This window comes from Ranitomeya imitator, chromosome 6 (genome assembly GCF_032444005.1).
Source record: "Ranitomeya imitator isolate aRanImi1 chromosome 6, aRanImi1.pri, whole genome shotgun sequence".
NCBI classification, from domain to species: domain Eukaryota; kingdom Metazoa; phylum Chordata; class Amphibia; order Anura; family Dendrobatidae; genus Ranitomeya; species Ranitomeya imitator.
Window position 1 is genome coordinate 322,608,428 of NC_091287.1, and position 27,277 is coordinate 322,635,704.

Sequence of the window (27,277 nt, forward strand, 5' to 3'; positions counted from 1 at the left end):
AGACAGAAAGATGGAAGTGGACGTTAGACAATTATATAGTAGATTGTAATGCTGGTGCACTGCAATGCGACTAAAACATTAAAAGTCCCATAAAGAAACTACCGTATATACTTGAGTATAAGCCGAGATTTTCAGCTGAAAGTCCCCCTCTCGGCTTATACTCGAGTCATACCCGGGGGTCGGCAGGGGAGGGGGAGTGGGGGATGTCTAGTTATACTTACCTACTCCCGGCGCGGTACCTGCAGTCCCTGCTTCTTCCAGCGCTGCATCTTTTTCCTGTATTGAGCGGTCACATGGTACCGCTCATTACAGAAATGAATATGCGGCTCCACCTCCCATAGAGGTGGAGCCGCATATTCATGACTGAAAATGAGCGGTAACTGTGACCACTCAATACAGGAAGATGCAGCGCCGGGAGAAGCAGGGACTGCAGGGACCGCGCCGGGAGCAGGTAAGTATACGGGGAAGGGAGCGCTGTGCGATATTTACCTGCTCCTCGCTCCGGTGCTGCTCCATCTCTAGCATCCCCTGGCAGTGACGCTCAGGTTAGAGGGCGCGGTGACGTAGTCAGTGCGCACCCTCTGCTGAGCGTCAGTGCTGGAGACGGAGCCGCACGAGGAGCAGGTAAATATTGAAAGCGCCGGCGTCCTGAGCGAAGAGAGGCGAGTATGTGATTTTTTTTTTTTATTGCAGCAGCAGCATTCTATATGGCACAGTTTGATAAGGAGCATCTATGGGGCCATAATGAACGGTGCAGAGCATTCTATATGGGGCACAGCTTTATATGGGGCCATAATGAACGGTGCAGAGCATTATATGTGGGGCACAGCTTTATATGGTGCATCTATGGGGCCATAATGAACGGTGCAGAGCATTATATGTGGCACAGCTTTATATGGAGCATCTATGGGGCCATAATGAATGGTGCAGAGCATTCTATATGACACAGCTTGATAAGGAGCATCTATGGGGCCATAATGAACGGTGCAGAGTATTCTATATGGGGCACAGCTTTATATGGGGCCATAATGAACGGTACAGAGAATTATATGTGGGGCACAGCTTTATATGGAGCATCTATGGGGCCATAATGAACGGTGCAGAGCATTATATGTGGCACAGCTTTATATGGAGCATCTATGGGGCTATAATGAACGGTGCAGAGCATTCTATATGGCACAGCTTTATATGGAGCATCTATGGGGCCATGAACGGTGCAGAGCATTATATATGGGGCACAGCTTTATATGGAGCATCTATGGGGCCATAATGAACGGTGCAGAGCATTATATGTGGGGCACAGCTTTATATGGAGCATCTATGGGGCCATAATGAATGGTGCAGAGCATTATATGTGGTACAGCTTTATATGGAGCATCTATGGGGCAATAATGAACGGTATGGAGCATCTATTTTTATTTTTGAAATTCACCGGTAGCTGCTGCATTTCCTACCCTAGGCTTATACTCGAGTCAATATGGGGCCATAATCAACCTTTGTGCAGCATTATATGGGGCAAATGTTTCTATAGAGTATCTTATGGGGCCATTATTAACCTTTATGCAGGATTATATGGGGCATATTTTAATATGGAGCATCTTATGGGGCCCATCATAAACTTTATGGAGCATTATATGGGGCGTATTTTGTATGGAGCATCTTATGGGGCCCATCATGAACTGTATGGAGCATTATATGGGGCTCCTGATTCAATATGCCTATTCAAAAACACAACCTACTGATATCTCAATTCATTTTACTTTTATTGGTATCCATTTTTACTTTTGAAGTTTACCGGTAGCTGCTGCATTTCCCACACTAGGCTTATACTCGAGTCATTAAGTTTTCCCAGTTTTTTGTGGCAAAATTAGGGGGGTCGGATTACACTCAGGTCGGCTTATACTCGAGTATATACGGTAAGTAAAAAAAAAAAAATTGTAAAAATGTTTTTTAAATATCAATATAAATTTAAAAAAAATGAAATCAATAGTATACCAATAAATTAGTATATTTATGTAAAAAAAAAACTGCTAAAAATAGAGGGAACCGGCACCAAACACCGTAATAAATATCTTGTACAGTTCACAGCAAAATAGGGATTTTTGTGTACTCACCGTAAAATCCTTTTCTCCGAGCCATTCATTGGGGGACACAGACCATGGGTGTATGCTGCTGCCACCAGGAGGCTGACACTAAGTAATACAAAGAACGTTAGCTCCTCCCCTGCAGTATACACCCTCCTGCTGGCTCCCAGCTAACCAGTTCGGTGCAAAAGCAGTAGGAGATCAATAACAACATATAAGCGTATAGCATGTCACATTATATATGAGAGTATAACATATCAAAGGATAAAAACAAGCACAAACTAAAAATAGGGAGGGAGCTGTGTCCCCCAATGAATGGCTCGGAGAAAAGGATTTTACGGTGAGTACACAAAAATCCCTATTTCTCCTTCGCCTCATTGGGGGACACAGACCATTGGACGTCCCAAAGCAGTCCCTGGGTGGGGACAACATCAGATCAGGCCGTGTAACCGCTACTTACAAGTGCGCCACCGCGGCCTGCAAAGTCTGCCTGCCCAGACTCACAGTTGTGGAAGTGTGTGAATTATAGTGCTTCAAGAATGCATGCGGACTGGAGGAATTCGCAAGCTTGCGGTCGTGCTTGCCGACGTCTCGTGCCTACCGACGTCTCCTGCCTAGAGCCCTCAGACAGGGAGATAGGCTGACATCTAGCACGGAAGGACTCCTGGATGGAGAAAAGAATCCACCAGGCTAACATGACCGAAGAAACGGCTAAACCCTTCCTGCGACCGTCAGGAAGCCTACTTACCATCGAGAAGCCCAAGTAAAGTGTCCAACCTTTGGAAGGATACCGTCCTCGATACGTACCCACTCGGAGCACTCACTTCTTCCAGATTATGGAGAACCCATTCCGTTTTGTGGACTAGAGCCGAAAGAGATGAGAGGACGATGCCCATGCGACAGTGGGAATACAATACCACCTTCGCAACGAGGGAAGGGGACCTTGATGGTAATAAGGAAAAAAGACAAAGAACAGAGCGTCGAGTTCTGAAGACTCATCAGGAGGACAAGAACGCAGAGAAAAAAAGGGGAGTGACCTTCCCTGATAGGAAAGTCTGTCCGGATCAAAAAAGGAGTCCACTGTAAGATGCCCAGGGCCATTAAGGTCCCACAGATCTAACGGTACGCGGTAGGGAAGAACTACAGGTTAAGGCTCCCTGCGAGAAAGTCCATATTTCCAGTTTTGTCTCAATAAGACGGAAAAATACTAGTACCGCAAGCGAGAAAACCTGACATGGTCAGTGCGGGTCTCCCGGGATCACTGGGGCCCTTCCTGCTTCCGAAAAGATCTCAGACGTAGTGGAAGAGGGGTTATGGAAATTGGTACCATGGAAGAACAGAGCATGCACTGCGATGGTCTTGGATCTCGAGGCCAAACCATGAACTGGAGAACATTGGCATCCAGCTTGGACGCCATCTGACCTACATCTGGAGTTCTCCAGTGAAGGCAGATCCGATGGAAGACTTCCGAGTGAAGTTCCCACTCACTTGAGGAGAAACCCTGACGGCTGAAGATGTCAGCCGCCCAGTGTTCTACTCCAGGGATATGTACTGTTGAGATCACCGAATGATAGATCTCGGCCCATCAGAGAGTGCGAGGTACCTTGGCCATGGCGCTTGACTGTGGGTACTTGCTAGATGGTTGACGTGTGGCACAGCCGTGGCATTATCCAATTGAAGACGAATGGTTGACCCGCCTAAAGGCAGTGGACCTGCTGTAGGATTAGCCGTACTGTTCGGATCTCCAAAGAAATGATCGGGAGAAGAAGACTGGCATTGGTATTCCCTAATAACCATTGGACCAGGAGAAGGCTCTGGATGAGGAAGGAGCTCAGAGGCTACCCTTTGAAAGCCTGATTGACTTGCTGAAAACGAGCGTAGCGAAGGAAACAGCTTCCATTGTCGTCTTTTTCCTCAGAACCCTCCTAGCGAATTGAATGAACTGAGGGAATGAGTGATCAAGTGCACAAGCTCCCTGTTGAAGGGCCACGACCTTGACTCGAGAGAGAATAACCATCCTTCTTGGGCAGGATCATCCTCAAAGAGGATCTGCTGAGCTGGGAATGAGGAAAAAAAAAACTTGTCTAAGTTTAGCTGCTAGCCCAAGTGAGAGGGTATTGCAAGTGATATAGACGACTCTGCGTAGTCCTTGAAGAGCGGCTACAAAGTCGACCAAACAGGGCAGGACGACCATGCTTCTAGGGTGCAAGAAGCACATGACAACCGTCATGACCCTTGCGACCACTCTGGTGTGGTAGCCAGGCCGAAGGGCAAGGTCGTGACTTGAAAATGCTGTTTGCGAATGGAAAGGCGAAGAGATTATTGTAGAGGGGAGAAATAGGCATGTGAGGGTAAGAATCCCGAATGTCGATGGATGCCAGAAAAGTCCACCTTTTTCTGTTGAAGTAATGGCTGAGCGGAGGAACTCCATCAGAAAAAAGGAGGACCTTGTCAAAGGTTGTTAGAAGTTTGAGGTCCAGGAATGGTGATACTTTTCATTCCCTCCTTTTTGGAACCAAGATCCCTTAGATCTAGACTGTCCTGGACAACACTTCCACTGCTGGTTGGGTCTGTAGAAGAGATACGATCCCTTGCTAGTCTCCCGCTCAGAAGATTTGATTGGCCAGCTATACTGTTGAAACCAAGTAGTTAAGGTCTCTGACCAGGAGACTATTGGTCAAGCAACCCATGTGGCGGCTAAGGAAGGGTAGAGCGCTGAACCCGAAACCACAAGACAGAACGAACTAGATTTGCTATCCGACCGACTGTGGTATCGTCAGTTAGGGTGACCAGCTTAGGATTGATGATGTGCCCTTAAGACCAGTAAATACTGGTCATGTGCCTTTAAGACCAGGGAATACTGGTCTTGTGCCTTTAGGAGGAGGACATACTGTTCATGTGCCTTTAAAAGCAGGGCATACTGGTCATGTGCCTTTAAGAACCAGGGCCTACTGGTCATGTGCCTTTAAGAACCAGGACATACTGGTCATGTGCCTTAAAAAAACAGGGCATACTGGTCTTGTGCCTTTAAGACCAGGGCATACTGGTCATGTGGCTTTAAGACCAGGGCATACTGGTTACGTGCCTTTAAGACCAGGGCATACTGGTCACGTGCCTTTAAGACCAGGGCATACTGGTCATGTGCCTTTAAGACCAGGAAATACTGGTCATGTGCCTTTAAGACCAGGGCATACTGGTCACGTGCCTTTAATACTGGTCATGCACCTATAAGACCAGGAATACTGGTCATGTGCCTTTAAGACCAGGGCATACTGGCCATGTGCGTAAGACCAGGGCATGCTGGTCATGTGCCTTTAAGACCGGGGCATTTTTTAAGGATTATGCCAGAGGTGGAGCCCCTTGAGGGGAACTAGGTACTCTGGGAAAAGACGGGATCGGCGGCAGCGGAGGCTCCTGTGTGCCCCTTTTAAACTAGGGAACCTTTAAGACCAGGGAATGCTGGTCATGTGTTTATTAAAAAACCATGGAAAGCTGGGGATGCACCTATAAGCCCAGCGACTACTGGGCATGAGTCTTTAAGACCAGGGAATGAGGTCATGTACCCTTAAGACCCGTGCCTTTAAGACCGGAGCTTGCAGGACAACCATAGATTGCAGGTCTTAAGTATTTAAAACAGGGAACGCTAGTCCCTTTATGCTGCCGGGGTGCGTGCGGGGGAGGGTTGCGGGGGAGGGGTGCGATTCACCTTACCGAGATTCTGAGTCCCCCATCTGGAATAGCGCTGACTTCAGCAATGAAAACCGCCGGCAGCAGCCCCTTCCAGATGAACTAATGACCGGAAATGGCAGGAGGAAGAAGATGGCCGCCGAGAATAGCAAAGATCTCGTCTTGAATGAGAAGCGCCTGAATAGGGGGGCGGAGCCGCTAGAATGATGCAAGCGGTGGGCAGGGCTTCCCAGGATGCGGCCTAAACAGGGCCGAAGCCGGGGACTAAATTTATGGGTTCGGCCGGCGCGCACCCGCGGACTGTAGAGGAAATGTGCCGCGAAGCTCTGTGGGGACCCTGCCGCTATGGAGCCCTCCTATGACCGCCGGAAAAAACAAACCCTCACGGTGCACTTACCCTGATATGAAGGGGATGGCAGATGCTGCAGGTCAGAGCTGTGCCCGGGTAGATAGAACGGTGCAGGGTTGGGGAGCCTCCATCCACCATCCCTGTAAAAGGGGGGTGGAGAGGAACCGTCTGCCTCCTTCCATCATCCGCTTTTTCAGTGGTGATGCAGTGGGGGCTGCTCGGACGCCACGCTGGAAGGTGCCTCTGAACAGCCGAGGGTAAAACCTGGTGGGCAGGGCTGCATGTCCGGCAATAGGCCTGGCTGCAGAAGAGGATACTGGAGGTGACACTCCAGTGCTCGTCTGATAAGGGAGGGGGGAGATCGGTGCCCTTGAAGGGGCCCGTCGCCCCTAGAATCAGCTCAGGCAGTGGCTTCCCACGTCACAGGAGAGGATACGGAGAGGTGAAACTCCCGTGCTCGCCTGTTGTTGGTTCGGGGAGATCGGAACATGAAAGAATCCGTCGCACCATTCGTCCGTTGTAAAAGGTAAAAAAGGTAAAAAGTTCTTTGGGTCTGAATAGCAGACCAGTCCGTGTGCCTCCTACGGACACTAAGCAAGAACTGGTTAGCTGGGAGCCAGCAGGAGGGTGTATACTGCAGGGGAGGAGCTAACTTTCTTTGTATTACTTAGTGTCGGCCTCCTGGTGGCAGCAGCATACACCCATGGTCTGTGTCCCCCAATGAGGCGAAGGAGAAAAATGTTTTACAGCTTCTCAGACACCGATGTTTTACTGGAAAGGAAACAGCTCATATAGGGTCCAATCAAAGAAACAGGAAAGAGTAGCACTCTATGATGAGTTGAAAAAAATTCTGCTTTTATTTGTGGATCAACACAAGGGGAGCTGGTGCAGTCACGGACGATAGCCGTTTCACATCGGTCAAACGCTTAAACAGGTCCAAGAATTTTGTTCTTCTGATCACAGACTGCCACGCTTTCCCGTTTCTTTAACCCTTATGTAAGAAAATACAAAATAAACAAAAAGAAAGTACAAATTTGGGATTGCCACGTCCGGAACAACCCAACATATAAAACTGTCATACTTGTTAACCCCTTCAGTGAACACCGTACAAAAACAATCACATGGCGAAACCCTATACTTTTTCATGATTCCATCGATCAAAAAGTGGAATAAAACACGATCAAAAAGTTGAAAAAAAATTAAAATATTATAGCTAAAAAAGTCATCTTATACTGCAAAAAACAAGCTTCTATACAGCTCCAACAGCGCAGAAATAAAAAAAAAAGCTTTAGCTCTCAGAATATAGTGATACAAAACAATTATTTTTTTCTATGAAATAGTTTATATTGTATAAAAGCCGCAAAACTTAAATGTCATCACTTTTACATTACGGTGAATGGCATAAAAAAAAACCACAAAAAACAATTCTTGAATTGCTGATTTTGTTCATTCTACCTCCTAAAAATTAGAATAGAAAGTGGTCAAAGCATTACGTGCCCGAAAATGTTACCAATAAAAATGTCAACTTGTCCCACAAAAAACAAGCCCTAAAATGAAAATTAATCTGTCGCAGAAGTATAGAAAAATAACTATTATACTCATCTGCGGGGCGGTCCGGTGACAGATTACTTTATAGAATAGTAATCATAAAACTTTGTAGAAAATCATTAGATTTCCGCCTCATGTCAATGAACACTTTTGGCCAGGATGACGACTAACAGGCAATATGGACTTACAAGGTGTATTGCTGATTCTGCCTACAATTGCTCACAAACGATCATTCGTTTAATGACTGCCCAACCATCAACTTAATTGTCTTTAGTGGGAATAACCACCTTTATCTATTTTCATAAAAATATCCCAAGAGGTACCGTATATACTCGAGTATAAGCCGACCCCCTTAATTTTGCCACAAAAAAACTGTGAAAACTTAATGTCTTGAGTATAAGCCTAGGCTGGGAAATGTCAAAAATAAAAATAGATACCAATAAAAGTAAAATTAATTGAGACATCAGTAGGTTAAGTGTTTTTGAATATCCATATTGAATCAGGAGCCCCATATAATGCTCCATACAGTTTATGATGGGCCCCATAAGATGCTCCATATTAAAATATGCCCCATATAATCCTGCATAAAGGTTAATAATGGCCCCATAAGATGCTCCATAGACACATTTTCCCAATATAATGCTGCACAAATGTTGATTATGGCCCCATAAGATGCTCCATAAAGATATTTGCCCCATATAGGGCTGCACAGACATTGATCATGGCCCCATACAGACACTTTCCCAATATAGTGCTGCACAAACGTTATGGCCCCATACAGTGCTGCACAAACGTTATGACCCCGTAGATGCTCCATACAAACGTTATGGCCCCATATAGTGCTGCAAAAACGTTATGACCCCATATAGTGCTGCACAAACGTTATGGCCCCATATAATGCTGCACAAACGTTATGGCCTCATATAATGCTGCACAAACATTATGGCCCCATAGATGCTCCATACAGACACTTGCCCCATTTGCTGTTGCTGTGATAAAAAAAAATAAATAAATAAATCACATACTCACCTCTCCGTCGCTCAGGCCCCCGGCACTTTCAATATTCACCTGCTCCTCATTCCGGTGCCGCTCCATCTTCAACGTCTCCTGCACTGACGTTCAGGCAGAGGGTGCGCACTAACCAAGTCACCGCGCCCTCTGACCTGAGCGTCACAGCAGAAGACGGAGCGGCGCCGGAACGAGGAGCAGGTGAATATCGCGCAGTGCTCCCCTCCCCATTATACTCACCTGGACCCGGCACGGTGCAGTCCCTGCTTCCCCGCGCCGCCAGCTTCTTCCTATACTGAGCGGCCACCGTTACCGCAAGGTAAGATTGCACCTTCTGCAGGCATGTACTACGGAGGACAGAGAATGAACTTCAATCCAATTTTGCAGCCAGCATGCAGCCAGCGGGTAAGGAAAGGGTGAATCAAACACCCAAAAACCCCGCCTCCATGGCTGAAGATTGTTCCCTCCAAATTCAGGTGACAGTGTCCCTTTAAAGCATATTTATTTTATTTCACTGTTCTTGGTGATAAAGCCCTGGTACTGCCTACATTGAGAAGAACCAAAAAGGAAAAAAAAAATTTATGATTTGGCATTAGGAAAACAACAATGAAAAACAAAAAGGGAAAAAAACAGCTTTGTACTCTATGCCCAAAAAAAGGCAAATTATCGTATATACTCGAGTATAAGCCGAGATTTTCAGCCCATTTTTTTGGGCTGAAAGTCACCCTCTCGGCTTATACTTGAGTCATACCCAGGGGTCGGCAGGGGAGGGGGAGCGGAGGGTGTCTAATAATACTCACCTGCTCCTGGCGCGGTCCTTGCAGGTCCCTGGTTCTCCCGGCACCTCAGCTTCTTCCTGTATTGAGCGGTCACATGGTACCACTCATTACAGCAATGAATATGCAGCTCCACCTCCCATAGGGGTGGAGCCGCATATTCATTACTGTAATGAGCGGTACCATGTGACTGCTCAATCCAGGAAGAAGCTACGGCACCAGGGAACCAGGGACTGCACAGCGCTAGAAGGTGAGTATAATGGGGAGGGGGAGCGCTGCACGATATTCACCTCTCCTCGTTCCGGGCGCTGCTCCGTCTTCAGTGTCTTCTGCAGTGACGCTCAGGTCAAAGGGTGCGATGACGTGGCTAGTGCGTGCCCTCTGCCTGAACGTCAGTGCAGAAGACGCTGAAGACGAAGCGGCGGCCGGAAAGAAGAAAGGTGAATATTTAAAGTGCCGGGGGCCTGAGCGACGAGGTGAGTATGTGATTTTTTTTTTTTTTTTTATCGCAGCAACAGCAAATGGGGCAAGTGTCTGTATGGAGCATCTTATGGGGCCATAACGTATGTGCAGCACTATATGGGGCAAATATCTTTATGGAGCATCTTATGGGGTCTTAATTAACGTTTGTGCAGTTCTATATGGGGTAAATATCTCTATGGAGCAAAAAAAAAGAAAGTATAACGGCACCAGGATGAGTGGTTATTGATGGTAATTGATATAGGCAAACAAGCTGCAAAAAAATCAATGTTTCATGCGGCAGGCAGACAAACCGTGGATTAGAATCGCATAGTGGTGCACAACCAAGCAGCAAGTCATATAAGGGCGTCCAGAGAGAAAAAAGAAAAAAGTTGGCACTCACCCAGCGATGAAAGTAGAAAAGTCCTTTATTTATCCATACAATGGGATGCGCACATGCCTGTAGGGCTGCAGTACAAACGAGAGGGTGCGAGGAGGGAACCGGACGACGGCCGTTTCGCGCTAACTGCGCTTCAACGGGTCCAGGTTACCTGGACCCGTTGAAGCGCAGTCCGCGCGAAACGGCCGTCGTCCGGTTCCCTCTTCGCACCCTCTCTATGGAGCATCGTATGGGGCCGTAATCAACATTTGTGGAGCATTATACGGGGCAAATGTGTCTACGGAGCATCTTATGGGACCATTATTAACCTCTATGCAGGATTACATGGGGCATATTTTAATATGGAGCATCTTATGGGGCCCATCATAAACTTTATGGAGCATTATATGGGGCTCCTGATTCAATATGGATATTCAAAAACACAACCTACTGATATCTCAATTCATTTTACTTTTATTGATATACATTTTTACTTTTGAAATTTACCGATAGCTGCTGCATTTCCCACACTAGGCTTATACTCAAGTCATTAAGTTTTACCAGTTTTTTTGTGGCAAAATTAGTGGGGGGGAGGAGGGGTCGGCTTATACTCGAGAATATACGGGTGATCAGAGGCTAATTTTGCCACTATGTACCAACCTTTTCCAAATTAGACTACTTTCCACCAGCGCCAGACTAGGAACCAATCCACTGATGCTTCTTCTCTGTAGCACTCTACGTATAGACTTTGCACCAGCATAGTATCTATGCTACAGATTTGTTTGGTTAGAAAATATTTAAAAAAAAAAAAGATTTTTTTATTTTTTATTATTTTTTTTTACATATCCAACATTGGCATTTCAGAGGTTTTTCTTTTTTTTATTTTTAATATTTAATTTGATATGCTTGCAGTATAGGAGTACATGACATACATTTAGAATAAAGCTCACTGTGATACTTTCACTCATCTCATGTAGACACCATACTAGCGTTTGGTATTTCAACTTACGGTAGTTATGGCTACATTGCATTTTTAATAGGAAGATATAAAGAAAATATGCACTGAAAACAACAGAATGAAGTTTTCTTTCCCCCACAGGAATCTATCCTCACAATCCACTGCTGGAAGCGCTTTATGTCAGGGACAACAGAAGTACAATGTCCTGAATCATCACTACATGAATCAGAGAACACGTCGCTTCATTCCAACCATTTCATTAGGTTGGCTCCTCTTAACGTAATTACAGCTTACGCTTATATCCTAACGACTCTTCTATTTTGGAGCTGTGGCCATAAATCACTGGGACACAGAGCATCCGGTGGGAATGCCTGCAGTATGAATACAAATGCAGTGTTTCTTTCATTGACCCAATCCTATTTGTGGGATTATCCCCAACAAATAAAGAACTTCACACTACTGAAGAAGAGCACATCGAATCCAAATCAGTTACCATTCCTACAGGCACGAATGGTAGCACAGAATATTCCTCAAGCACACCCCTCATTGAGACTGCCACACAAAAACCACTTACTAGAAAGCAGCAGTATGATCTGTCCGTGTCTCTCTCAATCTTCTTTTCCTACACTTCCCGAAGAAATCTCATACAATTACACTTCTGTGAGTTTATGGTCTTTCTCGTATTGAGCAAAAGGGATTTTAGCAATTTTTCAGCGTGAATGAGGAGTTCGGGAGGCAGAGTAAGAAGTGGGTCATAAGTGGAGAAAAACATTTATCCAATAAAATATATTACAAAGTTACTAATATTCACTTTCACTACTGATTTATGCAAAGTTTTGAGGGAACAGTGAAATCATATTACACACGGTGGTAGACAACGTCAGAGTTCGAGTTGGACCAACTACATTTTCTCAAACTACCGGCAGCAAAACAGCCTGCATCTCATGCCTGCCCATATGTTGGACTCCATATTGAGAAAACCCTATGCACTTATGGTACGTATACCTTACAAATGTATGTTATTCAAATGGATAGCTTGTAAAGCTTGGCATGCATTTTTTTCTATCAAGCGTAAAACCAACAAGTACTAAGTGCACTTGTATTTGCAATAGGCCAGTAACATCAGCAGGAAATACACAGGCACATCCAGCTATAAGGGACAAGCCAACCTGAACAAATCAGAGCTGGGCGAGATAGACTACTGCTATTTCTCATAATTAAACTTTAATTGCCTCTAGTTCTTCAGCTTTAATGTACAATGGGCAATTATAGGAGATATTAGCAGAACAAAGGTTTTAGAGACACAGTCGCTTCTTAGAACGTGTTTGAACAAAAAGGTCCATCATGGATGTTCTGTCTCAAAACATTCTGATACAAGTATGAAAGCATCTCCAATTACCCACACAATAAAGTAAGGACAGCAGGACTACATGCAGTAGACAGACATAAGTCATGAGTCACTGTGGCTACTGGAATTATACATAATTCTTATGTAATCATATGCAAACAGATTGCCAGGTAAAAATCCAGTTACCATATATACTCATGTATAAGAAGAGTTTTTCAGCACATTTTTAGGCGGAAAAAATCCCCCTCTGCTTATACTTGAGTGATGGTCCCACTTACGTCATTTTTCGGACTATAAGACGGAGCGGCAGCGGCTAAGGTTACTGTGCCCGCTATTAAAGATCAATGAATAGTAACTGCTACACACGACTATAGTTCTGGCGTGGGGAGCAGTGAGTATTCCGGCAGCTGTCCTCTGCTTGCAAGCAGCGCATGACATCACATGGACTTCCTTATGAAGTCAGGGTTCAGTGTCCGTCGTGTAGGTGATCAGTACGGACGCCAAACTTTACTGTTCGGGTTCGCCCATCTCTAATTACAATTTCTCTTTAGTTATGAAATTATTTTTTTCTTCAACTCGTTAGTGCAGCTTTCCACGATCATCTGTTCTCAAAATGGCATTTGACAGAGAAGCATGTGACCAGACCTGTCAATCAGCTTCCTCCAAATGAAAATGGGCTTTCTCATGAGCAAATAGACAACTCATTTCAATCTATAACACATTTCAAAAAGAATCAGTCACTTGGTCAATTCTGTGACATCTGAGAACAACAAAAAGTGCAGACCCCCGATTCTAACAGCGGGTCATTTATAGGGTTTCTTGTAGTTTTGACAAAACTGTGCAAAGGGTTAGACTGAGGTTCCATTTATGAAGACCACCCCCCAATCTGTCATGTCATTTTACAAGGTTAGCCATCATATATCAACATATCTAAAATATACAAAAAGTGAGTAGAAGCCGCAAATAGAATAGTAGGGTATTTCAAATCTTGAGTATATCTAATCAAGATAGACTTTAGTGCTCAAAGTCTCAAGCTCCATCCCGCAGACTCAGATATGTGAATGCTATAGATTAATTCTTACTAATGTGACATTTTCTATAAAATAGCTCATTAGGATACTAACAAGAAAAAAATAATTTCATTGAACACTCCCTACAGAATCAATCAGTAGTCAGCAACTTTTATTGCTTCACCACCAGGACTGTGATAAGAAGTCATCTCTCCTGTTTTCAAGTGTACCTGTCATTGGGTCAAAAATGGAAAGGATTAGCTCCTATTTCATTCCTGCTGCTCCTTTGGAGAAGCTTTTTTTTCCCCCTTTACACCCGCCATACAGTTCCAAACATATGGGCCTTTATCTGTAATGGTAATTTTAATATTCTTACCAAGGGGGCATGGCCCACAGGATTCTTAGGGGGCACGTCTTTAAGCTGCTCTGTATTACCACCCTGTGACCAACGCCTGCTTGATAAAGTCCATATAAATTAGCACGAAAGAAAAGGGCCCATATCTCTAGAACTAGGATCTAGGATTTGTGGCGAGGCGCACAAAAGTGTACATCACTCCAGATTCATGAAGAGGCGTATGACTCCAGACCATCTCCTCAACAAGATGAATTGGGCCCAAGATAGTTTTAATTTTATATATTATCAAAATGCCTTTGGCAACAGGAATATAAGGACTAAAGAAAATGACGTAATTGATGGTGAAGAATTTAGAGAATGGGTCCACTCAAATTGGGACTGCAATAATGAGGATATAGATACTTACCCTTTACATTTTCAAGCTCTTTCCTACAAAAAAAAAACAAAAAAACACAAGGACTTGTCAGAACACAGACCATACTTTTCACTATTCTTCATACCTACAATGTATACATTAAAGCAGACTTGCAACAAGACATTTACAAAAGGCCTTTACTATACTGTATAAGAAAAAGGCAAGGCCATCATCACCGACAAAATGTACAATCCAATGAGCAGAGTATACAACGAAAAAATTACTGACAAACACAGACAGGTTGAGAGATAACAGACCCTTTTTAAACATCATTTGAAATAATTATGGAGAATTTTTCCTATGAACTCTTGTTCTTATTTCTCCTCGAAATGTATGGATAATATTGACAACCGAGTCTAACAGTTTTCCTGGTTAAAGGGAAGTGTGCCTCCAAGGACAGATCTGATTGGGCAGTGTGGGTAAGCAGGGACACCCCCACCTGGTAACACCCAGATGTTAGCATATTCATTTATAGTGCTCAGTTCTGTTATATGATCCAGAACTGGTATTTTATTAGAAATATTTATTTAGACTCATCAGGAGAGAGGACAAGCCCTGATTAATCAGTAGGTATTTCTGTATTTACCCTTTGCCACTGATGCCCAATGCGCACAATCCACTTTTGCAAGCTAATCACAAAGTGTCCAACCGCTGGGATCCTCTCAGTGATCAACGGTAATGTGATTGGGAACCACAAAGTAAGGCTAAGTTCACACACTGCAACTAAAACCATGACGACATGCAGATCTTTGTGGTGCTCAACAGACTACAGTTAAAAGCAGTTTGATTGTCAGGAACTAAGCAGCTAACAAGCTGCTCAACAATAGAAGTGTTACAATCAAGCATGGTCTCAGAAACAACGCTCGAACCCAGCCTCACCACTCAGCGTCTCTGCAACATCATCACAGGGTAAATGAAGCATTTCAGTTATATTGAAAACACTAATGTAATGTACAAGCAAGACCTCCATAGTAATAGATGCCATTTGTCACCACTCTTCTTGATGAGGGTCAAGAATGAGGCCCGTGACTCCACTACCAGACTATTGCAAAAAAAATGAAATGTGAGTAGATAAGCAAATTAATGAGACAAATGCTCTGATTCATCTACAACCAAAAAACTGGAGTACAACGCTTGGAAAAATATGACATTTTCTGCGACAAAGTAGCACATACATTTTGCTACTTTTTTTTTTTTTTACACTAGTTTCAGGTAGCTCCACCAAAACGGGCAGAGCTAGAGGAGCCAGAGAGTGATGGGTCATGGCTACATCCACCCACCAAATTCCGCAAAAGTGGTGGCGTTTTTTACACCTGAAATGTACTCCAGTCCCTGATGATTTCCAATATCAAAGCTGGTTGGGTAAAGGAAAGCAGTAGCAATATCGTAGTAGCAAAGAGTGCAAATCCAGCGATTTCAATACAGTTCACATGTAGATATGATGCAAAAATGGCAGTAATCCATGATTCAAGTAAAAAGAAAAGTTCTGCTTCTATTAGTCCATTGGTTACAGCAACGTTTCAGATCCGGTTGGAACCCTTTTTAAGCCATCCAATTGTGTTACAAGTATATTTAAATATTATCAACACAAACACAGAGGTCTCTAAATCCAGCGCAACAAGGACAACAATGGTTCAAAGATGAATAAAAGGAAAAAAAAAAAATCACATTCGTTAGGAATTATGTGGCAGAATTATATAGAACAAAAAAAATAACAAAGATCGCTAGAAAGTGGAATGATCTCACTTCCTGCCTTATTGTAGCTGATCTAATCCTGAGCACAAAGAACAAGTGTTCTCTAGACAAGTGGAGGCTAATTTTACCAGAAATTAGAAGCATTGCAATTTCAGCTCTTTTAGGCGAGGATACAATTAGTAGGTAAAAACCATTGTGGGGGAGGTTGAACATTGACAATGTCTCTGCACCTGAGTTCTATTACACTGAAGGCACATGTTCGTAAAACGGCGTAGACAGTCATTTTTTAGTATAATTGCTTACTATTCTTCATACCCTTTAATTTTGCACAAGGAACCATTTAACATGTACTGTACAGTAAAAACGAAAAATTAAAAAATACATGGATGGATTCTTCAATGAGAGAAACATTTGGGATCATGCACATTAAAGGACAGCACGATGGCTCAGTGGTTAGCACTACTATTCTGCAGAGCTGGGGTCCAGGGTTCAAGTCCCCCCAAGAAGTCAATCTGCAAGGAGTTTGTATGTTCTCCCCGTGCTTGCGTGGGTTTCCTCCCACTCTCTAAACACATACAGTGGGTACGGAGAATATTCAGACCCCTTAAAAAATTTTCACTCTTTGTTTCATTGCAGCCATTTGGTAAATTCAAAAAAGTTCATTTTTTTATCATAAATGTACACTATGCATCCCATCTTGACTAAAAATAAAAAACAAATGTAGAAATTTTTGCACATTTATTAAAAAATAAAAACTGAAATATCACATGGTCATAAGTATTTAGACCCTTTGCTCAGATACTCATATTTAGGTCACATGCTGTCCATTTCCTTGTGATCCTCCTTGAGATGGTTCTACGCCTTCATTGGAGGCCAGCTGTGTTTAATTAAACTGATAGGACTTGATTTGGAAAGGCTCACACCTGTCTATATAAGAACTCACAGCTCACAGTGCATGTCAGACCAAATGAGAATCATGAGGTCAAAGGAACTGGCCAAGGAGCTCAGAGGCAGAATTGTGGCAAGGCACCGATCTGGCCAAGGTTACAAAAGAATTTCTATAGTACAGATGTATGTATACACTATATACACACACACGCATACACACACCACACTGCGCCTGTGCGGCCGCCCTGCCAGACATCCCGCCCCGCAGGGCGGCCGCACAGGCGCAGTCAGCTAGACTGCAAATGAGGACATAGGACGGGCAGCGCTCACTGCGCATGCCCAAGTCATGAGAAAAGAGCTCAGGCGCCGGCTCATTTGAAAACAGCGCTGAGGAGGCGGCGCATGGCACGCACAGGCCCGGAGTGACGGCTGTGCTGCATCTGATTAGCAAGGAAAGACTCGCCTCCGGGAACATTTCAGGGTAAGAGGGGGCACATTTTCCAAGTGATTATTTCAGCGTGTACAGGCATCATAACTAAAAGAGCCACCTTGCCAGAATGCAGCATTTGTGCTGCACAAGTTGGCTCTTTTAGTTACAAACGCCTGAGGGGGGGGACAGGTTCCCTTTAACTGCTAGAATGCCAAAGATCTGCAGTGCTGTAATTGCTGCAGAAGGAGCATTCTTTGACGAAAGCAAAGTTTGAAGGAGAAAATTATTATTAAAAATCTGTTTTTCGAACCTTGTCAATGTCTGGACTAGATTTTCAATTTATTCATTTGGCAACTCATTTGATTAATAAAAGTGGAGTTTACATGGAAAACAACATTTTCTGTGTGACCCTAAACTATATTATATATATATATATATATATATATATATATATATATATGTATTACACGCACACATACATATATACATACACCGTATATATTCGAGTATAAGCCGAGATTTTCAGCCCATTTTTTGGGGCTGAAAGTCCCCCTCTAGGCTTATACTCGAGTCATACCCGGGGGTCAGCAGGTGAGGGGGGCGGGGGCTGTCTAATAATACTCACCTACTGCTAGCAGGTAAATATTGAAAGTGGCGGGGGGGCCTGAGCGAAGAGAGGCGAGTATGTGATTTTTTTTTTTTTTATCGCAGCAAAAGCATATGGGGCAAGTGACTGTATGGAGCATCTTATGGGGCAATAACACTTGTGCAGCACTATAATGGGGCAAGTGACTGTACGGAGCATCTTATGGGGCCATAACACTTGTGCAGCACTATAATGGGGCAAGTGACTGTACAGAGCATCTTATGGGGCCATAACGTTTGTGCAGCATTATATGGGGGCAAGTGACTGTACGGAGCATCTTATGGGGCCATAACACTTGTGCAGCACTGTAATAGGGCAAGTGACTGTATGGAGCATCTTATGGGGCCATAACGTTTGTGCAGCATTATATGGGGCAAGTGACTGTATGGAGCATCTTATGGGGCCATAACGCTTGTGCAGCACTATAATGGGGCAAGTCACTGTATGGATGATCTTATGGGACCATAACGTTTGTGCAGCACTATATAGGGCAAATATCTCTATGGAGCATCCTATAGGGCCCTTATTACCCTTTATGCAGGATTATATGGGGCATATTTTAATATGGAGCATCTAACGGGGCCCATCAAACTTTATGGAGCATTATATGGGGCTCCTGATTCAATATGGATATTCAAAAACACAACCTACGGATGTCTCAATTAATTTTAATTTTATTGGTATCTATTTTTACTTCTGAAATTTACCGGTAGCTGCATTTTCCACCCTTGGCTTATACTCGAGTCATTAAGTTTTCCCAGTTTTTTTGTGGCAAAATTAGGTGGGTCGGCTTATACTCGAGTATATACATGCATGTGTGTTTGTGTGTGTGTGATTTTATATATATATATATATATATATATATATATATATATATATATATATATATATATATATATATATATATATACACATATACACTAGCTGAAGAGCCCGGCGTTGCCTGGGCATAGTAAATATCTGTGGTTAGTTATAGCACGTCACTTCTCTTATTTTCCCATCACGCCTCTCATTTACCCCCTCACATCTCTCATTTTCTCCCTCACACCTCATTTTCTCCCTCACTCATCTCATTCCCCCCTAACACTTGTCATTTCGACCTCACATCTGTCATTTTCCGATCACTACACTATTTTCCCTCACTCCTCTCATTTTGCACTCACACCTTTTCATTTTCACCTCATACCTCTCATTTTCACCTCAGTATATACATGTTTGTCATCTCCCTTATATATAGTATACACGTGTATGTCATCTCCTGTATATAGTATATACCTGTATGTCATCTCCCCTGTATATAGTATATACCTGCTGTGTGTCATCTCCCCTGTATATAGTATATACCTGTATGTCATCTCCTCCTATATATAGTATATACCTGTATGTCATCTCCTCCTATATATAGTATATACTTGTATGTCATCTCCTCCTATATATAGTATATACCTGTATGTCATCTCCTTCTATATATAGTATATACCTGTATGTCATCTCCTCCTGAATATAGTATATATCTGTGTGTCATCTCCTCCTGTATATAGTATATACCTGTATGTCATCTTCTATATATATAGCATATACCTGTATGTCATCTCCTCCTGTATATAGTATATACCTGTAGGTAATCTGCTCCTGTATATAGTATATACCTGTGTGTCATCTCCTCCTGTATTTAGTATATACCTGTATGTCATCTCCTCCTGTATATAGTATGTACCTGTATGTCATCTCCTCCTCCAAATAGTATATACCTGTGTGTTATCTCTCCTGTATATAGTATATATCTGTGTGTCATCTCCCCTGTATATAGTATATACCTGTGTGATCTCCTGTATTAGACCTCGTTAACACGTTATTTGCTCAGTATTTTTACCTCAGTATTTGTAAGATAAATTGGCAGCCTGATAAATCCCCAGCCAACAGGAAGCCCTCCCCCTGGCAGTATATATTAGCTCACACATACACATAATAGACAGGTCATGTGACTAACAGCTGCTGTATTTCCTATATGGTACATTTGTTGCTCTTGTAGTTTGTCTGCTTATTAATCAGATTTTTATTTTTGAAGGCTAATACCAGACTTGTGTGTGTTTTAGGGTGAGTTTCGTTTGTCAAGTTGTGTGTGTTGAGTTGTGTGTGGCGACATGCATGTAGCGACTTTTGTGAGATGAGTTTTGTGTGGCAACATGCGTGTAGCAACTTTTTGTGTGTCGAGTTGCATGTAACAGGTTAGTGTAGCAAGTTGTGTGCAGCAAGTTTTGCGCATGGCGAGTTTTGCACGTGGTGAGTTTTATGTCTGGTGCCTTTTGAGTATGTGCAAGTTTTGTGTGAGGCAACTTTTGCATGTGTTGCAAATTTTGTGCATGTGGCAATTTTTCCGCGTGTGCAAGTTTTGCGTGTGGCGAGTTTTCCATGAGGTGAGTTTTGCACTTGTGGCGAGTTTTGCGTGAGCCTAGTTTTTGCATGTGGCGAGTTTTGAGCGTGGCGACTTTTGAGCGGCGACTTTTGTGTTTCGACTTTTATATGGCGAGGTTGGTGTATGTGTGGTGAAATGTGTGCTGAGGGTGGTATATGTGTTCAAGCACGTGGTAGTGTGTGGCGCATTTTGTGTGTGTGTTCATATCCCCATGTGTGGTGAGTATCCCATGTCGGGGCTCCACCTTAGCAACTGTACGGTATATACTCTTTTGCGCCATCGCTCTCATTCTTTAAGTCCCCCTTGTTCACATCTGGCAGCTGTCAATTTGCCTCCAACACTTTTCCTTTCACTTTTCCCCATTATGTAGATAGGGGAAAAATAGTTTGGTGAATTGGAAAGTGCGGAGTTAAAATTTCACCTCACAACATAGCCTATGACGCTCTCAGGGTCCAGACGTGTGACTGTGCAAAATTTTGTGGCTGTAGCTGCGACGGTGCAGATGCCAACCCCGGACATACACACACACATACATACACACACACGTTCAGCTTTATATAGTATATATATACATATATATATATATATATATATATATATATATATATATATATATAGATAGATAGATAGATAGATAGATAGATAGACACTCCTGAGGAAGTCTCAACAAAACGTGCGTTGGGGCGGCAGGGACCAACTTTTCACCGGCACCTTGCTGCTATTCATTTAGTAAGTATATCATGTCTCCCTCTTTAGCTCTATATAGCATTGTAAGGTCTAATTAAGGCCTATACACTCTAGTCACTATGCATCTATTCTTATTATGTAATGTATTAAGCTGTTAGAGCACATGCTATGATATTGTGTTTGGCTACATTTGATTAGCACTCCATGGAGCATTGAATTTCTACTTATTATATTTTTTATTTATTTATTGGCTTTGTGTGTCGGTCATGTTGTGTCCTGTTACTGGCTTCCAGTGGTTCTTATTTTAATGTGTATTGTTTATTTATATTTTTTGTGTAAAAATAAAATTTACATTGAGGATTATACTCAGTTGTTGGTGTGTGTTTCCACCTGTTGTTACATATATATATATATATATATATATATATATATATATATATATATATATATATATATATATATATATATATATATATATATACACATATACACACACACACACACACACACACAGTACAGACCAAACGTTTGGACACCTTCTCATTTAAAGATTTTTCTGTATTTTCATGACTATGAAAATTGTACATTCACACTGAAGACATCAAAATTATGAATTAACACATGTGGAATTATATACTTAAAGTGTGAAACAACTGAAAATATGTCTTATATTTTAGGTTCTTCAAAGTAGCCACCTTTTGCTTTGGTGACTGCTTTGCACACTCTTGGCATTCTCTTGATGAGCTTCAAGAGGTAGTCACCGGGAATGGTTTTCACTTCACAGGTGTGCCCTGTCAGGTTTAATAAGTGGGATTTCTTGCCTTATAAATGGGGTTGGGACCATCAGTTGTGTTGTGCAGAAGTCTGGTGGATACACAGCTGATAGTCCTACTGAATAGACTGTTAGAATTTGTATTATGGCAAGAAAAAAGCAGCTAAGTAAAGAAAAACGAGTGGCCATCATTACTTTAAGACAGGGGTCCCCAACTCCAGTCCTCAAGGCCCACCAACATGTCATGTTTTCAGGATTTCCTTAGTCTTGCCCAGGTAATAATTGCATCACCTGTGCAATGCAAAGGAAATCCTGAAAACATGACCTGTTGGTGGGCCTTGAGGACTGGAGTTGGGGACCCCTGCTTTAAGAAATAAAGGTCAGTCAGTCTGAAAAATTGGGAAAACTTTGAAAGTGTCCCCAAGTGCAGTTGCAAAAACCATCAAGCACTACAAAGAAACTGGCTCACATGAGGACTGCCCCAAGAAAAGGAAGACCAAGAGTCACCTCTGCTTCTGAGGATAAGTTTATCCGAGTCACCAGCCTCAGAAATCGCAGGTTAACAGCAGCTCAGATTAGAGACCAGGTCAATGCCACACAGAGTTCTAGCAGCAGACACATCTCTACAACAACTGTTAAGAGGAGACTTTGTGCAGCAGGCCTTCATGGTAAAATAGCTGCTAGGAAACCACTGCTAAGGACAGGCAACAAGCAGAAGAGACGTGTTTGGGCTAAAGAACACAAGGAATGGACATTAGACCAGTGGAAATATGTGCTTTGCTCTGATGAGTCCAAATTAAAGATCTTTCGTTCAACCACCGTGTCTTTGTGCGATGCAGACAAGGTGAATGGATGGACTCAACATGCCTGGTTCCCACCGTGAAGCATGGAGGAGGAGGTGTGATGGTGTGGGGGTGCTTTGCTGGTGACACTGTTGGGGATTTATTCAAAATTGAAGGCATACGGAACCAGCATGGCTACCACAGCATCTTGCAGCGGCATGCTATTTCATCCGGTTTGCGTTTAGTTGGACCATCCATTTATTTTTCAACAGGACAATGACCCCAAACACACCTCCAGGCTGTGTAAGGGCTATTTGACCAAGAAGGAGAGTGATGGGGTGCTACGTCAGATGACCTGGCCTCCACAGTCACCAGACCTGAACCCAATCGAGATGGTTTGGGGTGAGCTGGACCGCAGAGGGAAGGCAAAAGGGCCAACAAGTGCTAAGCATCTCTGGAAACTCCTTCAAGATTGTTGGAAGACCATTTCTGGTGACTACCTCTTGAAGCTCATCAAGAGAATGCCAAGAGTGTGCAAGGCAGTCATCAAAGCAAAAGGTGGCTACTTTGAAGAACCTAGAATACAAGACATTTCCAGTTGTTTCACACTTTTTTGTTAAGTATATAATTCCACATGTGTTCATTCATAGTTTTGATGTAAAAGTAATAAGGTAGCTTTATTCAGGTCAGTACGAGGTCAGTGATACCTAATTTATATTGTTTTAATATGTCTTGCCACTTTTAGACAATAAAAACTTTAATAAAAAAAATAGTTCTTGCATCGTTCTAGTCTGAGAGCAATTTACTTTTCTACTGATGGAGCTGTATGGCAGCTTTTTTAGCATGACTGACATTCTTGGCAATACCATTATTATTTACATTTGATTGCGTTTTATTCCACTTTTTGTTAGGCGGTATGATGAAAAAGCATATTATTTGACACTTTTTTATGTTGTTATTGAAAAGGTTAACTAGTGTTTTATAGTTCGGGTCATTCTGGACATGGCAATACCAAATATGTGTACCTTGTTTATTTTTGTTTTTACATAAATACATAATATTTTTACAATTCTTTAAAACTTTATTTTTGTAACTTTCTATTACCTTATACCAGGATGTAACATCAACTTTCCAGGGTAGTAGATCAGTCTGTCGCACACAGGCAGAAGGCACATTGGGTTATGATCTGAGCAGGAACTTACAGGCCATCATACCTGGGTGACCCGGAGGCCATCTTTTGGCCAGGGGTCACCATGGAGACCACCGGCACAATACAATCGCGTTGTGCCAGTTGGAGCAGAGAGGGAGCTACCTCCTTCTGCTATGCCGATCGATGTTGCAGTCACTATTCACATTGTCATCAGAGGCTAGCACCGATCGTGGGCGATACCGCACTGTCAGCTATGATGTATAACTGTCACCAAGTGATAGCAGAACCAGTGCAATCATCGTGCCGTACTCCCTACAGTGGTTTGTGAGAATGCACTGCCATACATGTAATGATCAGACTCATCACAAATCCATTATGTAATCTGCACTGAACAGCTCTTGATTTGAGATAATATTCGATAGATCTTGTCCCCATATTATGTGGAATGCTACTATATAGTGCCTCAACATCAACCAAGGTAAAAAAAAAGAAAAAGTTATCAGCAACTGTGACACCATCCAGTTTCACAAGTAGGTCAGCTGTATCCCTAATACATGAGGGCAAAGAGACAACAAAAGGGCGTAGAACCTTGTCAATGTATATCACGTTCTGGCTGCTTGAATCGTCGTTGTGGACCTTAGAGAGTGCATAGAAGGTGGCGATCGCTTTTCTCTAAGCTTTTTTATCATACACACTGTGCAATCTCTATATGTAAAAATACATCAGGAATCAGACATTATTAGAAGTGGCTACTTTACACAATTTATTAAGAATGGCTTCCACTGTGCTCGCTATTAGACATTCAGGAACAATACTTATAAAAGGGTTTGTCCAAGTGTGTAACATAAGTTACCGTGGCACAGTTATGGCAGGGAATCATGGCAATTGTGTCACACTAAACAGCATATATTGGAGAAACTGGAATATTGTGAAATGTATTGTGCTGGTTAACACCAACCTTTTCTTTTTCTTGTAGTTCTCTAGCTGCCTGTAGTGCATGTGCTGGTAGCTCTGAAATTCACATTGCTCACATAGTTCCTCCAAGTCTGCCAAGCGTTTCTCAACATCGACAAAACTTCCTTCTAACGTAACTGGTTAAGCAACAAAAAAAACTGTTACAGACAAGAAGGCAAACTGAAAATACATAGGGTACATAAAGAAAAAAAAAAAAGAGGAAGCTGTAATGTCCAGAAATGCTATCTACCTGCAGACAATAGGCTTAATCTGTAGGTAAGTGGCGTTAAAACCATGTTAGGGTTTCTCCCTTGAGCAGCGACTACAGGGAGAAAATTAACTTCTACCCTCCCTCCAGCCATTAAGATGGCGATTACAGCGCACACTGTACAGTGTGCAATGACTGCTCACTGCACCACCCAGATGACTGGAGGACAGCGGTTTCAAGGAAAATAATGATTAATTTTCTACCTGTAGTCGTGGCTCCAGTAAAACAGATTTTAAAACTACCGTATTTACCTGCAAGTCAACCCCGTATCTGCAGATCAATAGTGTTACAAGACATGACAGGTTCCCTTTAAAAGTCCTTGATGCCACACATTAATGCTGTAAAGTACTTAAGGTGTTTTTCACATATTTTTTACATATTTCCTTTCTTTGTTATAGTTCTATAATTTTAAAGGCACATGAATGATAGGATTTATTAAAGGTTCAATAATTAATGTTGACTTTTGCTGGACTACAAATGGTCTTAATTATGGCACAAAATCTAAGGGGTTACAACTGTGCAGCGTAGGGCCTGGCACGACTGGAACGAGAGGAGGTTGGCTCCTTGTAGATCAGTATCCTATGCAGAAAGCGCCAGAGGAGTACAAATGATTCTGTGTGTTCTCCATCACAAGGGGCTGGAGAAATGACAGAAGACATTTAGCTGCTTATCTCTTCAGCCGGGTACAGCAATGCGCACGCTGTCATTTCAGCACAGCTAACCATAGTAACTTACAGACTGTAAAATCCCCGATAGGGGGAAAGCCTGAGAAATGACAGCTCAGCAATATTTAGGATCATACACATTAGGCATTACTACCCAGAGAAGAATTCGAATGATTCTCCTTTGGTGGAATAAGAGTTACACAAGATGGATAAGCATTAATATAACATTAGTAGGATATGTTCACATGACATTTTTTCCCTACAGGTCAGTGACTGAGTTGGGCTTACATCCAAAGCTCTGAAAAACGGGATTCGGCTGCACTCCCCTACAGGGCCACTGACTTTAATGAAGCAAACAGAGTCACTTTCTACTCTGTCTGACCTCAGCCTATACTTATCGACGGAATTTTTTCCCTGCTTCAAGTAAGTGGACACTTGCAAAATTGAGGTGAAAGAACAGAGAGCGACTCTGCTCTATTAAAGTCAGTAGCCCCGTGGGTGAGTACACCGGAATACTGTTTTTTTAGGGTCTCGGATAAGGCCACAATTTCACAATCATTTGAGTTTTTTTTAATTTACCATGTTTGCTATTGCAAATTTCCCCTGGCAGTATGATTCTCCAAGTCAGTACGACTACGCAGATAACCAACATGTATAGTTCATTTTTTATTTTCGTGGTGACAATTTTCCGAAATTTGAATTCAAGTTTTTGCGTTTGTCGGCATTTTCCGAGACCCTCTGAATTTTTATTTTTTGGGATGTGGGGCTGGGTGATTGCTTATTTTTTGCGCCCGAGATGATTTTTTTTTTATGCAATTTTAGTGTAGGTACAATGTGTTAATCGCCTCTCATTGCATTTTATTGCAATGTTGCGGCAGTCAAAAGCACACTTCATTTTAGTACTTTGACTTTTTTTTTTCTTGTTACACCGTTTACTGCTCAAATTAATTTAGTAATATTTTGATAGATCGGACATATCTGAATGCAGTGATACCAAATGAGTTTTTTGCAATTGTTTTATGTTCAATGGTGCAAAACGGCGATAATTTGAACTTGTGGGGTTTTTTTATTATTAAACTTTTTTTTCCCTTCAATTTTTACTGCCTTCAGTGGTGCCCTTGGGAGACTTGATGCTGCAATCATCTGATCAGATGCAATCAGCTGTCATGAGCAGAGAAAGATGCGGCCTCAGCGCAGGAGCCTGCACTGAAGTGGGGAACACGACTTATAATGTAAATATACGTGAAGCCATGAAGGGGTTAATTACAAGAGAAATAAGAAACATATGATTGAATCCCATACTCGTTTCCGTAGAGTGCTATAAGATGAGAAAATAAAACTAATTAAAATGTAACTAAATGAAGGAGTCATCGCTCCATCGAACGTTTGTGTGTTTTTCAGGACAGTTTCTTCTTTTGCCCCTTCCTGCTGGTGACAGGTCAACCATTTGCTTAGGCTGCTGCAATAAAAATCTTATTCCAATTGTCCAGCGTCTGACCACGGGTATGCGGGAAGATGAAGGGAGGTATCACATATGACAGTCACTGA

The 27,277-nt window shown here is 42.6% G+C and overlaps 1 protein-coding gene across 4 annotated transcripts in view; it reads right to left on the reverse strand.

Moving 5' to 3' along the window:
• Positions 1–27,277, reverse strand: part of DTNBP1 (dystrobrevin binding protein 1) — a 192,160-nt gene that overhangs the window by 116,295 nt on the left and 48,588 nt on the right. For all 4 annotated transcript variants that reach the window (XM_069730821.1, XM_069730823.1, XM_069730825.1 and 1 more), the window contains exons 6-7: positions 24,801–24,933; positions 14,368–14,390 (exon numbers count right to left, since the gene is read on the reverse strand). In XM_069730821.1, coding sequence (XP_069586922.1) covers positions 14,368–14,390; positions 24,801–24,933 — 156 coding nt within the window. The remainder of the gene's footprint in view (positions 1–14,367; positions 14,391–24,800; positions 24,934–27,277) is intronic.